A 16,935-nucleotide genomic window follows, 5' to 3' on the forward strand; every position below is an offset into this window, starting at 1 on the left:
CTGCATTGTAAAAATATGAAATGTTTTTGTAGGAACTAATATCTAGTCAGTTTATACACTACTATACTTTCTCCTCACAGGCACAGCTTTTAACAAAGTATTGCGATAAACTTTTGTTATTGACCAAATACTTATTTTCCACCATAATTTGCAAATAAATTCATTAAAAATCCTACAATGTGATTTTCTGGATTTTTTTTTCTCATTTTGTCTGTCATAGTTGAAGTGTACCCATGATGAAAATTACAGGCCTCTCTCATCTTTTTAAGTGGGAGAACTTGCACAATTGGTGGCTGACTAAATACTTTTTTGCCCCACTGTATATAATGTGAAGTGAGTATTTCACGGTGATCATATTTTCTTTATGCTGCGTTCACCTTGGTTCTCACTCCCTCCGTCTTCCCCCATCCCTCCCTCCCTGTGTGTTTCTCTATTGAAGGAAGAGAAGGGTATTTCCTGTGGTCTTGTTGATTTAGACTTCCTCAAATGCAGCGTGGGATTTCCCTTCATGAGAGCACAGACTAAGGTATAGCTCCTAATTGTAATGGCAAAATGTTTACATGTATTATACAGTTACCATGCTATAGATAGTGTCCTGTTGTCTTTACCCAATCACAACCTTTTTTTAGAGAGCACAGACTAAGGTATAGCTCCTAATGGTCTTGGCAGATTGTTTACATAATATAAATATTTTACAGACAATACGTTTTGTAGTTTCTACATCAGTCTTCCCATACCAAACATACCATTCAGTGTTTAGTTGTTATCCTTACCCAAGCACAACATTTCCTTTAGCAAGAGCACAGACTAATGTAGCTGTCCTAAACATAATCACTGAACTTTTACATATGCATTTTTTACAGTCAATACTTGTCGGTTTGTAGTTTAGACATAAACGTCTTTCCATACATACCATGTAGTGCCTAGTTGTTATAAACACAACCACAACAGGATGGCATACTATACACTTACACTATTGTCTGCAGTCACTGGGCCATGTCACTCTGGAGAGCCTGAAAAGCAAAGATTTTGACAACTACTTGATATACATCATGTCACTTTACTAAAAGCTTTCCCCAATACTTCTCCTCTTACCTTGTCTTTCCTCAGTATCATCTTGCAGTGATCTTCGACACAAGCCGGCTTTCAGGGGAAAATGAGACATTGCAGTTTGTAGTTCATGCAAAAAGGTAAGTTGAGACGCTGTACGTTGAGACGCTGTACGTTGAGACGCTGTACGTTGAGACGCTGTACGTTGAGACGCTGTACGTTGAGACGCTGTAAGTTGAGACGCTGTAAGTTGAGACGCTGTACGTTGAGACGCTGTACGTTGAGACGCTGTACGTTGAGACGCTGTACGTTGAGTAAAAGAGAAAGTTGTTAGTGTAAGGTAAGCCTAAACCCGGACCATTTGTTGGTAATGACGATATACACACGATATACACACGATATAGACTGGTAAAATATTTACATTTCATTTGTACACTTTGCGAATCATGCCAGGTAGTCAGAGTAGAAGTTCTCCCCCACACATACACACACATAGAGTGCCTTCAGAAAATAATCGCACCCCTTGACTTTTACACATTTTGTTGTTAAAGCCTGAACTTAAAATGTACTAAATGTATATATTTTTGTAACTGGCCTACCCAATACCCTTTAATGTCAAAGTGGAATTATGTTTTTAAAATTTTTTGCAAAGTAATTAAAGATGAAAAGCTGAAATGTCTTGAGTCAAAAAGTATTCAACCCCTTTGTTATGGCAAGCCTAAATAAGTTCAGGAGTAAAAAAAAATCTTAACAAGTTACATAATAAGGTGTATGGACTCACTGTTTGTGCAATAATAGTGTTTAACATACATTTTTTATGACTACCTCATCGCTGTACCCCACACATACAATTATCTGTAAGGACCCTCAGTCGAGCAGTGCATTTCAAACACATTTTCAACCACAGAGACCAGGGAGGTTTTCCAATGCCTCGCAAAGAAGAGCACCTTTTGGTAGATGGGTAAAAAAAAAGCAGACGTTGAATATCCCTTTGAGCATAATTAAGTTATTAATTACAGTTTGGATGGTCACTACAAAGATACAGGCTGCCTTCCTAACTCTGTTGCCGGAGAGGAAGGAAACTGGCATGATTTCACCATGAGACTGTGATAGAAGAAAACTGAGGATGGATTAACAACATTGTGGTTACTCCACAATATTAAACTAATTGACAGAGTGAAAAGAAGGAAGCCTGTGCAGAATAAAAATATTACAGATGTCTATATTGGTCCGCCAATACTAGTAAAGGCCCAGTGCACTACTTTTGTGAAAAAGTATATATTTAAAAAAAGTAGATTTAAAAAAATAAAAAAAATCTTATTATTCTATATTTAGATTTTTCAGGGGGTGCTGCAGTACCCTCAGCACCCCTGCTTCCCACGGCTATGGCTACAACTGCTTTCACATAAGACCAGAAGGGGTCTGCTGTCGTATAAGGCTGGGAGGGGTCTGCTGTCGTATAAGGCTGGGAGGGGTCTGCTGTCACATAAGGCTGGGAGGGGTGAATAACTCCAAGTTGCCAGATTAGTGAAGTTAGCAGTGGAAAAAAGAAGACCTTTCTTTCTTTGAACAGAAGAATTTAAGACCTAGCTAACTTTCTCTTTCATATTGCTGTCAAGAATACAAAGATTTGTACTTGAATCACTATGCTGAAAATTGGCATCGTTAATGTATTAACATCTATTATATGTTAAATGCCTGTTATTGTTTTCTCATTGTAGTGCCAACCCTGAACATAAACTGTTGGACAACACCTTGGATCTATCTATCCCACTGGTCCATGAGGTAGACACAACTATCACTGGGTAAGTGGTTCAAAATGCGCAAGAGGACAAAACATAATGACTTGGTCTGCAATGGGAGTGGTCTGCTAACTGTAGACATACTGTAAACCATTCATTACAGTTAGGCCAAACCATAGAGATGGAAAGATCTTTGTATCTGTGCTATTACGGCATCTGTGCCAGCATGGGCAGCGCCATTAAGGCTATCTCCATTATAAAGTAGTCCATTTTCTTCTTATTTTGTGTTTGAAAAAAGCGTAAAGCTAATATTGGTGATTTACCGCCATCTGCAGTGCTGGAGTCCTGAACCAAATATTGTAATTCATTTATTGTGGCCACTAGATGGCGGTGATATAGCTTAAAGCCATTTACAAACCATAGCACCCAAGAAGAAGACCATGCTCTGATCGTTGGCTGATCACTCCCAACCCATAGGAATCCCGCCCAGTTGACTACTTTAAAATGGTGGAAGCCCTCAATGGCAATGCCCATGCAAAAACGTGTTATATCAAAGTTGAATCCTCTAACTATCTCTATGGGCCAAACACACTACATTCCCATACTGTCTGGGTGCGTAGACTGAATTTATGCTACCCTTATGCTATCAGATGAAGTCACTAAACAACACCATGGATTATTCAAATATACAGTATCAAGCAGCTTGGACTGCATGCTAAGATGGTAGGCTAAAATCATAAAAAATCATAAAATCAATAAAGTCACTCTGTTTATTTTAACTGTATCAAGATTAATATAAACGGTCACATTAAGATCAAAGTGATAGTCAAACTAACGCTCAGTTTCTCTGCTAGTTTGTGTGTGCCTGGTCTCTACAGCTCTGTTCTAAGCCTCTTAACAGATTAAAGACACCAGACAGACAGAGCTGAGTTACATTATCAGACAGCATTATCAGACAGCAGAGCTGTAGCTGAGCTGTAGCTGAGCTGTTTCCTCTCTGTGGAGGAACTTGGCCATTTGGACATTGCGTCTCTCTCTCCATTTTCTCTGATTTATACTCTCTATTTATGTCTGTCTCTCTCTGTGTCTCTTGTGTCTCTCTCTGTGTGTCTGTCCTTCGCGCTCTCTCTCTCTCTGAACTAACTAACTCTCTGATAAAATGCAGCTAGAGATAAAGGGCTTTCAAGCTGATATGTTCCATTCTCACAACAACAGAACAGCCTTCCTCCCCCACAGGACATGAAGAAAACATCTGGACAACACACCAGTCTTTAATCACTCTCTCTCATTTATGTATGAAACATACAGACCTACACAAATTTGTTATAAAAAAAAAAGTGATATGATATCATGAATCTGTTGGTAATGTGCAATACCAATTACTGTCTGTCTGACTGACTGTTAGTTGAACTGTCTAACTGTCCATCTGCTTGCCTGTCTGCCTTGCTGCCTGCCTTTCGGTCTGTCTCTGTCCGTCCGTCTGTCCACAGTGTGGTGAACCCAACGTCCTTTGAGTATGGGAACTCCATCGCTGCCTCTCGCTTCGTCCAGCTGGAGGACATGGAGTGTAACTTCCAGCCACTCAACTTTACCTTTCAGGTACTGGTGACACCCCTCCCCCCACCCCCTTTATTTGATTTATTTCACACTGGGGTGATAGATGTGCAGAAGATGAGTGTGCAAGTAGCGGTACTGGGGTGCAAAGGAGCAAAATAAATAAAATAAATAACAATATGGTGATGAGGTAGTTGGATGGTCTATTTACAGATTGGCTATGTACAGGTGCAGTGATCTGTGAGCTGCTCTGAAAGCTGGTGCTTAAAGCTAGTGAGGGAGATATGAGTCTCCAGCTTCAGTGATTTTTGCAGTTCGTTCCAGTCATTGGCAGCAGAGAACTGGAAGGAAAGGCGGCCGAAGGAGGAATTGGCTTTGGGGATGACCAGTGAAATATACCTGCTGGAGCGCGTGCTGCGGGTGGGTGCTGCTATGGTGACCAGTGAGCTGAGATAAGGCAGGGTTTTACCTAGCCATGACTTATAGATGACCTGGAGCCAGTGGGTTTGGCGACGGATATGAAGCGAGGGCCAGCCAACAAGAGCATACAGGTCGCAGTGGTAGGTAGTATATGGGGCTTTGGTGACAAAACAGATGGCACTGTGATAGACTGCATCCAATTTGCTGAGTAGAGTGTTGGAGGCTATTTTGAAAATGACATCGCCGAAGTCAAGGATCGGTAGGATAGTCAGTTTTACGAGGGTATGTTTGGCAGCATGAGTGAAGGAGGCTTTGTTGCGAAATAGGAAGCCGATTCTAGATGTAATTTTGGATTGTAGATGCTTAATGTGAGTCTGGAAGGAGAGTTTACAGTCTAACCAGACACCTAGGTATTTGTAGTTGTCCACATATTCTAAGTCAGAACCGTCCAGAGTAGTGATGCTGGACGGGCGGGTAGGTTTGTCCAGCGATCGGTTGAAGAGTATGCATTTAGTTTTGCTTGCATTTAAGAGCAGTTGGAGGCCACGGAAGGAGAGTTGTAATGGCATTGAAGCTCGTCTGGAGGTTAGTTAACAGTGTCCAAAGAAAAGCCAGAAGTATACAGAATGGTGTCATCTGCGTAGAGGTGGATCAGAGAATCATCATTGATGTATACAGAGATAAGAGTCGGCCCGAGGATTGAACCCTGTGGCACCCCCATTGAGACTGCCTGAGGTCCGGACAACAGGCCCTCCGATTTGACACACTGAACTCTGTCAGAGAAGTAGTTGGTGAACCAGGCTAGGCAGTCATTTGAGAAACCAAGGCTGTTGAGTCTGCCGATAAGAATATAGTGATTGACAGAGTCGAAAGCCTTGGCCAGGTCGATGAATACAGCTGCACAGTATTGTCTCTTATCGATGGCGGTTATGATATCATTTAGAACCTTGAGCGCGGCTGAGGTGCACCCGTGACCAGCTCGGAAATAGATTGCATAGCGGAGAAGGTACGGTGGGATTCGAAATGGCCGGTGATCTGTTTGTTAACTTGGCTTTCGAAGACCTTAGAAAGGCAGGGTAGGATAGATATAGGTCTGTAAAAGTTTGGGTCTAGAGTGTCTCCCCCTTTGGAGAGGGGGATGACCGCGGCAGCTTTCCAATCTTTGGGGATCTCAGACAATACGAAAGAGAGGTTGAACAAGCTAGTGATAGGGGTTGCAACAATTTCGGCAGATAATTTTAGGAAGAGAGGGTCCAGATTGTCTGGCCCTGCTGATTTGTAGGGGTCCAGATTTTGCAGCTCTTTCAGAACATCAGCTATCTGGATTTGGGTGAAGGAGAAATGGGGGAGGCTTGGGCAAGTTGCAGTGAGGGGTGCAGGGCTGTTGACCGGGGTCGGGGTAGCCAGGTGGAAAGCATGGCCAGCCGTAGAAAAATGCTTATTGAAATTCTCAATTATCGCGGATTTATCGGTGGTGACAGTGTTTCCTAGCCTCAGTGCAGTGGGCAGCTGTGAGGAGGTGCACTTATTCTCGATGGACTTTACAGTGTCCCAGAACTTTTTGGAGTTAGTGTTACAGGATGCAAATTTCTGTTTGATAAAGCTAGCCTTTGCTTTCCTAACTGCCTGTGTATACTGGTTCCTAACTTCCCTGAAAAGTTGCATATCGCGGGGGCTATTCGATGCTAATGCATTACGCCATAGGATGTTTTTGTGCTGGTCAAGGGCAGTCAGGTCTGGAGAGAACCAAGGGCTATATCTGTTCCTTGTTCTACATTTTTTGAATGGGGCATGCTTATTTAAGATGGTGAGGAAAGCACTTTTAAAAAACAACCAGGTGTACTATACTGACGGAATGAGGTCAATATCCTTTCAGGATACCCGGGCCAGGTCAATTAGAAAGGCCTGCTCGCTGAAGTGTTTTAGGGAGCGTTTGACAGTGATGAGGGGTGGTCGCTTGACCGCAGACCCATTACGGACGCAGGCAATGAGGCAGTGATTGCTGAGATGCTGGTTGAAGACAGCAGAGGTGTATTTGGTTAGGATGATATCTATGAGCATGCCCGTGTTTATGGATTTGGGGTTGTAACTGGTGGGTTCATTAATAATTTGTGTGAGATTGAGAGCATCAAGCTTAGATTGTAGGATGGCCGGGGTGTTAACTTCTTGACGCACGGATCCCGGTACTGGGATCATTTATCAACAACAACCACTAAACTGCAGAGCGCCAAATTCAAAAATAATACTAAAAATATTTATAATCATGAAATCACAAGTGATATATACCAAAACACAGTTTAGCTTGTTGTTAATCCACCTATCGTGTCAGATTTAGAAAATATGCTTTACAGCGAAAGCAATCCAAGCGTTTGTGAGTTTATCAATCACTAGACAAAACAGTAAGAACAGCTAGCCCCAAATTAGCATGGTCACGAAAGTCAGAAAAGCAATAAAATTAATCGCTTACCTTTGATAATCTTCGGATGTTTGCACTCACGAGACTCCCAGTTACACAATAAATGTTATTTTTGTTCGATAAATATTAGTTTTATAACCAAAAACCGCCATTTGGTTTGCGCGTTATGTTCAGAAAACCACAGCCTCGTTCCGTTCCTGAAAGGCAGACGAAAATTCCAAAAAGTATCCGTAATGCTCGTAGAAACATGTCAAACATTTTTTATAATCAATCCTCAGGTTGTTTTTAACATACATAATCGATAATATTTAAACCGGACGGTAACCTATTCAATAAAAGAGAGAAAGAAAATGTCGAGCTACCCCTCTCGCGCGCAGGAACTAATCAAAGGACACCTGACTCGTTTTGAAAAATCTCGCTAATTTTTCAAAATAAAAGCCTGAAACTATGTCTAAAGCCTGGTCACAGCCTGAGGAAGCCATTGGAAAAGGAATCTGGTTGATACCCCTTTAAATGGAAGAGAGGCAGGCAACGGAACAGGGATAAAAAAAAAAATGCACTTCCGGGTTGGATTTCCTCAGGTTTTTGCCTGCAAAATCAGTTCTGTTATACTCACAGACAATATTTTGACAGTTTCGGAAACTTTGGAGTGTTTTCTATCCTAATCTGTAAATTGTATGCATATTCTACGATCTGGGCCTGAGAAATAGTCCGTTTACCTTGGGAACGTTATTAAAAAAAGAAAATAATAACAAATCTGCCCCCTAGCTGAAAGAAGTTAAACATGTCCCAGTTTAGGTCACCTAACAGAACGAACTCTGAAGATAGATGGGGGGGCAATCAATTCGCATATGGTGTCCAGGGCACAGCTGGGGGCAGAAGGTGGTCTATAGCAAGCGGAAACGGTAAGAGACTTGTTTCTGGAGAGGTGGATTTATAAAAGTAGAAGCTCAAATTGTTTGGGCACAGACCTGGATAGTAAGACAGAACTCTGCAGGCTATCCCTGCAGTAGATTGCAACTCCGCCCCCTTTGGCAGTTCATTCTTGTCAGAAAATGTTATAGTTAGGGATGGAACTTTCAGGGTTTTTGGTGGTCTTCCTAAGCCAGGATTCAGACATGGCTAGGACATCCGGGTTGGCAGAGTGTGCTAGGGCAGTGAATAAAACAAACTTAGGGAGGAGGCTTCTAATGTTAACATGCATGAAACCAAGGCTTTTACGTTTATAGAAGTCAATAGAGAGTGCCTGGGTAATGGGAGTGGAGCTAGGCACCGCCCCCACCATCTCTCTCTAACCTCAATTCTCTACCTCTCTAACCCCTGACTTTATATTACTCTCTACCCTCCACAATCTTTCTCTCCCTAATATTTCCTTCTTTCTCATCTTCTTCCAGGTGATCAACAACGGCCCCAGCAGGCTCCCTGGCTCCATAGTGGACATCAGGATCCCCAACCGGCTGGCTGGCAATGGGGCCGACATGTTCCTCATCATGGACTCACAGGTCTGTCTGTCTGTCTGTCTGTCTGTCTGTCTGTCTGTCTGTCTGTCTGTCTGTCTGTCTGTCTGTCTGTCTGTCTGTCTATGTATGTATCTGTCTGTCTGTATGTATCTGTCTGTCTGTATGTATATATCTGTCTATCTATCAATCAACCATCTGGCTGGCAAAAGGGCAGACGTGTTCCATAGGTGTGTACCTCAGTCTGGCCTACCTGTCTGCCAACAACAGTCTTTTTACCTGTCCATCCATCTGTCCAAATTATCGACCGGTATCGACATTATTTACCAATCCATCCATCCAAAAGCAGTCTATCAATCAAATTAAATGAATCAGATTCATGTATAAGGTCCTTTTTACATCAGCAGACGCTACAAAGTGCTTTACACCAAAGGCGTCGTCCGCATGCTTCCCAGCCAAAACAGTTGGTGCATATATTATAGCCCTATTGTGACGGTTTTACTGGGGCAGCTCAGGTAATGGAATTATGTGCACGGGCACAAATCACCACATCTGTCATTTTAGTCCTGTCCGAATCTTCTATGTCAGTCATTTTTACTTGGCAGGAAGGTTATTATCCCAGCCCTAAAAACCTACTATTTTTCAGAAAACTCCCAGGTCCTCTGATAATCCTTATCCTGTGTGAATCATCATTCCTGTGTTTTAAGGGATATTACAGAGTTTAACAGGTGGAGCACCCAGTTTGGGTAAGAACATGGGAACAAATCGATGCTTAAAACAAAGTGCTATGCACGTAGCCTACAGATGAATGATCTGTTTTGTCACATATCAACTTTCCTAGTGCCATACTTCTCTTTTAAAAGATGAAGTGGACGATATTGTGCTAATGAATTGATAAATTGCCAAATACGTCAGGTAATTAAATGTCTGTGTAGGTTGAAGGAAGTGAATTGATATGCATTATTATTTTGACTGAAGGCCATCAGGCCAATATTAGGCTATCCCTAGACATTTGAATTATCTTCTCGCCTAGAGAGCCTCCAGGCTTCCTTCATAGCGGTCAATTTTGAATGAGGAAAACAAATTATTACAAGGGCAGTTTGGTAAAACTAATCCCATCCGAATTGTCCACTGGAAAAACGGGCATGCTGGGGTAATAATTACATAACCGATGTTCTATAGTAATTCTAGTCCCGTGCAAATAGGGCTCATGATAGTATTTTATGGCGTTTTTGTTTGTTTTGGACTTCGGTAAGGTTTTTTTTCGGCTGTTCGGGCACACATCATTCTTTCTCGAGGCAAGCCAAGGTCAGTAGCCGAAGTCTACGCCCCTTCGACGGTGATTGGTCAGCAGTAGGGATTCTTCAATAAAGTATTTTTTTGTCATTAAACTAGAGATGACTCGTTTTTATGCACAATTTGTTATTGAGAAATACTGCACTAAACATCTTAGTTAAATGTAAAATTGCGTGACTGAGATCTCCTCAGCAAAAACATCAAAATGAATGACAGATTACTTGAGTTTAATTCTAACAATTTTGAGGAATTGTATATTGGCTACGGCATCTCAAAGTGGACAAACAGTACTATTGGCGCTTTTTTTCAAATTTTTCAAGCAAAGGTCTTTTAACTTCTTACAGCTGAGATCCCGTTAACGGGATCGATATGACAACAGCCAGTGAAAGTGCAGGGCGCCAAATTCAAACAACAGAAATCTCATAATTAAAATTCCTCAAACATACAAGTATTTTACACCATTTTAAAGATAAACTTGTTGTTAATCCCACCACAGTGTCCGATTTCAAAAAGGCTTTACAACGAAAGCATACCATGCGATTATGTTAGGTCAGCACCTAGTCACAGAAAAACACAGCCATTTTTCCAGCCAAAGAGAGGACTACAAAAAGCAGAAATAGAGATAAAATGAATCACTAACCTTTGATGATCTTCATCAGATGACACTCATAGGACTTCATATTACACAATACATGTATGTTTTGTTCGATAAAGTTCATATTTATATCCAAAAATCTCAGTTTACATTGGCGCGTTATGTTCAGTAATGTTTTGCTTCCAAAACATCTGGTGATTTTGCAGAGAGCCACATCAATTTAAAGAAATACTCATAATAAACATTGATAAAGAATACAAGTGTTATGCATGGAATTATATATAAACTTCTCCTTAATGCAACCGCTGTGTCAGATTCGAAAAAGCACACCATGCAATAATCTGAGTACAGCGCTCAGAGACCAAAACAAGCCATACAGATACCCGCCATGTTGTGGAGTCAACCGAAGTCAGAAATAGCATTATAAATATTCACTTACCTTTGATGATCTTCATCAGAATGCACTCCCAGGAATCCCAGTTCCACAATAAATGTTTGTTTTGTTCGATAAAGTCCATCATTTATGTCCAAATACCTCCTTTTTGTTCGTGCATTTAGTTCACAAATCCAAATTCATGAGGCGCGAGCACTAGGTCCAGACAAAGTCAAAAAGTTCTGTTACAGTTCGTAGAAACATCTCAAACAATGTATAGAATCAATCTTTGGGATGTTTTTAACATAAATCTTCAATAATGTTCCAACCGGAGAATTCCTTTGTCTTTAGAAATGCAATGGAACGCAACTAACTCTCACGGGCGCGCGCAAGACTGAGCTCATGGCATTCTGCCAGACCTCTTACTCAATCAGCTCTTATTCTCTCCTCCTTCACAGTAGAAGCCTGAAACAAGGTTCTAAAGACTGTTGACATATAGTGGAAGCCTTGGGAAGTGCAATTGGACCAAATTTTACAATAGGCAAAGACTTGAAATCCTACAAACCTCAGATTTCCCACTTCCTGGTTGGATTTTTTCTCAGGTTTTTGCCTGCCATATGAGTTCTGTTATACTCACAGACATCATTCAAACAGTTTTAGAAACTTCAGAGTGTAATATGCATATATTAGCTTCTGGGCCTGAGTAGCAGGCAGTTTACTCTGGACACCTTATTCATCCAAGCTACTCAATACTGCCCCCCAGCCAACAATCGTTCGGTTTGCCTAGCCAAGTTCAGCTAGGCGCCAGCCGAACTGAAGCATGCTAATGCTTAACCGAGCCTGGACTTCAAAGGGCAAGCAAAAGGCTAGTGAAAAACTTCCTAGAAGGAAGATATCTAGACAAGAACCAGGCTCAGAGGGGAGACCCATAACATTATTTCGCTGTCTATATGTCCAACAGCAGTCTCCCCACACTATTTACCCATTCGCCCAAACATCAGTACCTCTGGCGTTATTTATTGGTTTATCGACTTGTCCACATCCTTTGTTGCCTTTATCCTACTGAATGAAGTCTATCACTCTTGTTTGCCTTCATGGCCGAGTGCTCTGGATCCACAGTAGCAAACACTTTAATACAAGCTGCTAGTTTATCTGTTTCGGGTCATGGAACACAGGACCTGTTAGAACAGTGCGAGGCACCTTTTGAGGCCCCCCCAAAAATCTATAAAGGGGAAAGAAATGTTGATACAGCTACTATAGCTAGCCTGGCTGGGCGACCATTTTGTTTCAGAACAACAGTGTCTCATTTAGGCTGAGAAACTCCATACCCTCAGTGGGTGCTGTGTTATCATAACCCCTGTATATAGGTAGATCAGGGGAGAGCTCAACCTGTTAATTGTGTTGACTGTGTGAATGGGAGGACTGGAGCAGAGAGTGCAGACCGTATCCCACCCTGCGTCACCACATCTGGAATCAATTGGAAGGATCAGATAGCTTGGGGAAACGGGGGGTAATGGGACACCTGCAGATCATTCTACTATTCTATAACATCCCCAACGTAGATTTGGAGTCACAGCGATCAGAAACTGGGGCCCTGGTCAAAAGTAGTGCACTACATAGGGAATAGGGTGCCATTTTGGATACACACTTTGTCTGTGTTAACACTGTCTGAATATGTAGTCTCTCTGTCCTATAGGGATAAGGAGAGGTCATTTTACAGTGAGATGTTCTCCTTATACTGTACTTCAGCGTGACAGACATCTATTAACAGACAAAATAAACATGCAAGAAAAACGAGCAAAAAAACTTGGCGCATTGCGGTTTGTTTGATTTCCAGTCATGATCTTACATTCATCCTAACGTATTGATTTCAGTGTAAAAAAACAACAAGGTAACCCTTTATTTAGGAGCTCGGTTTAAGATTATACTTACCTGGGATTTGATTGGTATTAACTAAGAATCTGGTAGCAATGGATACAAAATAAATAGACATAATTGGTTAATTAGTCCAACACCTGTCTGGCACCAAATGGTGGGCTACACACTGACGCCAGAAACAACATTATTTTTCATGTACAATAATGATGCAATCGTAAAACAAAACCAGCTTTTGAGAGTCAACAATGTCTTTATTGATATAATGTATCACAGCTAAATGAGCTGTGGTCCTTACTCTAGGGAAACTAAACATACCATCAATCTATTCAGAATTCCATACCATTAAATTCTCTTCCAGCAGGGAGTCTCTCTCCTCTCTCTTTCTCTCTCCTCTCTCTCTCTCTCTTTCTCTCACTTTCTCTCTCTCTCATTCTCTCATTCTTTCTCGCTCCTCTCTCTTTCTATCTCTCTCATTCTCGCTCTCTCTTTCTATCTCATTCTCTCATTTTCTCTCATTCTTTCATTTTCTCTCATTCTCTCTCGCCTCTCTCTTTCTATCTCTCTATCTCTCTTTCATCTAACAGACAGAGTTAAAGTTAGCCCACTGTATGAATCATAATGTCTGTTCAAAATGGCATCCTATTCCCGACAAAGTAGTGCCCTATATAGGGAACAGGGTGCCATTTGGGACACAGGCATGACTCTTTCTCAGGCAGTGGATTGAAGTAACAAAAACACAGGACACCCTGGACAGTTAAGCCCAAAGTCATAAAAGTGTAGCGATTGTAGATAGAATAAAATAGTGCTCTGAAGGGGTAGAGAGGAGAGAGGTAGTGGGTGGTATAAAACAGACAATGGAGAGGTTATAGGACACTTCCCCTTCTGGATAAGAGAGAGGGTGAGGTTGTGAGAGAGAGAGAAAGAAAGGGGGGGGGGGGGTCGGGGAGAGATGGAGAGATCGAAAAAGGGGATGAGAGAGGGAGAAAGCGAAGGATCGGGGAGAGATAGAGAGAGAGAAACAGAGCGTAGAGAGAGACAGAGGGATAGTAGAGAGAGAAATGGTGGGGGAGGGAGAAAGAAAGAGCGACAAAGAGAGAGATATGGGGGGTAGAGAGAGAGAGGGGAGAGGCAGAGGAAAGGGTAAGCAGAGAGAGGAAAGGGGAAGTGTTCCCTGGGGGTATGGTTGGTGGTGATAAACCACCCTGGCTCTAAATCACTCCATATGGGAAACCTGTCAGGGAGCGGCACCGTCTGTCGCTTTCTACCCCCACCTCCTGCCCTCCTGCTGGGGTGCAGAACTTCCTCTCAACCCCTAAGACCCATAATCCTGGGACATCGGCAGGAGTAGCTGACAGTATGCCTGATAGACAGGCTTACGTCCCAAATGGCACCCTACTCCCTATATAGTGTACTACTTTTGACCAGAGCCCTTGGGCCCTGGTTAAAACTAGTGCACTATACAGGAAGTAGGTTCCCATTTGTGACAGAGGCAGTCTCCACATTCACACTCTCAACCTCACACCCTGGGGACCCCTACAAGCTGAAGGCCGAGTCCGATGAACCAGTCAGACTTTTCTCATCACTCACCGACGGTCCCACAGGCACCCAGTCCTTGTACTTTTTAAAACAAGTAAAAACCATGTTAAACCAATAAACATATTGTTAAACATTTAACATTATGAGAAATATATTTGTATGAACATCAGTGTGTCTTAAAAATAACATTATTGGGCTCTCGGGAGAGTCCTCTGTTATTACTTACTTGTAGAATGTGTATATTGTTGAACAATTCTGAGATATTTCTCTCTCCAACTCCTATCCTCCCTCAAACTCCCTCCCCCTCTCCCTCCATCTCCCCAGGTGGCGGAGGGGCGAGGGAACTGCACCCCCCACAGGAACCCCCAGCCCTGTACCATCCCCCAGGACAGAGAGAATATCTTCCACACCATCTTCGCCTTCTTCACCAAGTCTGGCCGCAGGGTCCTGGTAAATAAACACACACGCATACAGAGAGAAACACACACACACAGACACAGAGAGAGAAACACACACACACATAGGCACAAAGAGAAAGTTGCACACACAGACGCACTCATGCAAACATACAGACACACACATACAGAGAGAGAGGGAGGTTCATGCACGCACGCACGCACCTATAAACACACACACAGACAGATGCATGCACACACACACTTGGGATAGTCAGTCAGTGGAGTTTTCGGGTTCACTGAAGGTGTTTCCCCTGCTGATGTATGATGTGTGTTGCAGTGTAACAACTGTTCACCTCTCTCCTTCTTTCTCTCTCTGTCCTCTCTCCCGCTCTCTACCCCCCCTCTTTCTCTCTCTCTGTCCCTCTCCCTCTCTCTCTCCCCCTTCTCTCTCTCTCTCTCTCCCATTCTCTATCCCCACTCGTTCTCTCTCTGTCCCTCTCCCTCTCTCTCTCCCCCTTCTCTCTCTCTCTGTCTGTCTTTCTCTCTCAATCCCTATCCTTCCTCTCTCTCTCTCCATCTCGCTCGCTCGCTCTCTCTCTTTCTCTCCCAATTCCCCCTCTCACTGTCTCTCTACCTCATCTCTCTCTCCAACAGGATTGTGACCGGCCAGGGAGAGCATGTTTAACCATCTCATGTACTCTGGGCTCCCAGACCAAAGAGGATGCTATCAGTATAGATGTGAAACTTCTACTAAACACAGAGATACTGAATCGGGTACACACATGGTTATTACATGATTATTACATTGTTGTTACATGGTTGTTACATGATTATTACATGGTTGTTACATATTACGTTACATGGTTATTACTTATTACATGATTATTACATGGTGGTTACATGGTTGTTATTACATGGTGGTTACATATTATTACGTTGTTATATGGTTATTACATATTACGTTGTTACATATTATTACATGGTGGTTACATGGTTGTTACATATTATTACATGGTGGTTACATGGTGGTGTTACGGGATTTTTGTGTTTAATGACTAAAATATGTATACATTTGACTTAGAATTATAACTAAACAGAATACTACTGTAAGACTGAATAATTATAAATGTTGAATGTTATGTGTTCCTTGTTAGAAAGAATGGGTTTATCTTCAGACAGGCTAGAATGATGTCTCTACCCAGGGAGGGGAAAGACCTTGGGTTGGTTGTAGATAGTTTAACAGGTGGCAGACAGTAATGAGAACTCGAACTGTATTGGCATTGTATCCGAGAGGAGGTTGGACATTAAAACCTATGACATCATCTTTATTATATAACCTGATGTAAAATGTATTATGATCAGTACTCTCGAGAATAAACACTATTGATTGATTGATTTTAAGACTGGTTTCTGTCCATTTGGCTGATAATTATCTTACAAATTCTTATTTATGGGCAGAGTGTTTAAATTGAATTGGTTGATAAACAGGAATCAAAATTCCTTTAACAGGTGGTTAAATATTATTACATGGTGGTTACATGGTTGTTACATATTATTACATGGTGGTTACATGGTGGTTACATATTATTACATGGTGGTTACATGGTGGTTACATATTATTACATGGTGGTTACATGGTTACATGGTTGTTACATATTATTACATGGTGGTTACATGGTTGTTACATATTATTACGTTGTTATATGGTTATTACATATTACGTTGTTACATAGTTATTACATGATTATTACATGGTGGTTACATGGTTGTTACATATTACATGGTGGTTACATGGTTGTTAGATATTATTACGTTATATGGTTATTACATATTACGTTGTTACATAGTTATTACATGATTATTACATGGTGGTTACATGGTTGTTACATATTATTACATGGTGGTTACATGGTTGTTACATATTATTACGTTGTTATATGGTTATTACATATTACGTTGTTACATAGTTATTACATGATTATTACATGGTGGTTACATGGTTGTTACATATTATTACATGGTGGTTACATGGTTGTTACATATTATTACATGGTGGTTACATGGTTGTTACATATTATTACGTTGTTATATGGTTATTACATATTACGTTGTTACATGGTTATTACATGATTATTACATGGTGGTTACATGTTGGTTACATGGTGGTTACATGGTGGTTACATGATTATGACATGGTGGTTACATAGTTATTACATGATT

The 16,935-nt window shown here is 41.6% G+C and overlaps 1 protein-coding gene across 1 annotated transcript in view; it reads left to right on the top strand.

Annotated features, from left to right (window-relative positions):
- The window catches only part of itga9 (integrin, alpha 9), a 125,997-nt gene that overhangs the window by 100,645 nt on the left and 8,417 nt on the right, over positions 1–16,935 (top strand). Inside the window, exons 19-25 of the mRNA XM_038975156.1 lie at positions 440–526; positions 1,111–1,190; positions 2,772–2,855; positions 4,283–4,391; positions 8,577–8,684; positions 14,642–14,767; positions 15,370–15,489. Coding sequence (XP_038831084.1) covers positions 440–526; positions 1,111–1,190; positions 2,772–2,855; positions 4,283–4,391; positions 8,577–8,684; positions 14,642–14,767; positions 15,370–15,489 — 714 coding nt within the window. The remainder of the gene's footprint in view (positions 1–439; positions 527–1,110; positions 1,191–2,771; positions 2,856–4,282; positions 4,392–8,576; positions 8,685–14,641; positions 14,768–15,369; positions 15,490–16,935) is intronic.

The sequence above is a fragment of the Salvelinus namaycush genome, chromosome 35 (assembly GCF_016432855.1).
Source record: "Salvelinus namaycush isolate Seneca chromosome 35, SaNama_1.0, whole genome shotgun sequence".
NCBI lineage: Eukaryota > Metazoa > Chordata > Actinopteri > Salmoniformes > Salmonidae > Salvelinus > Salvelinus namaycush.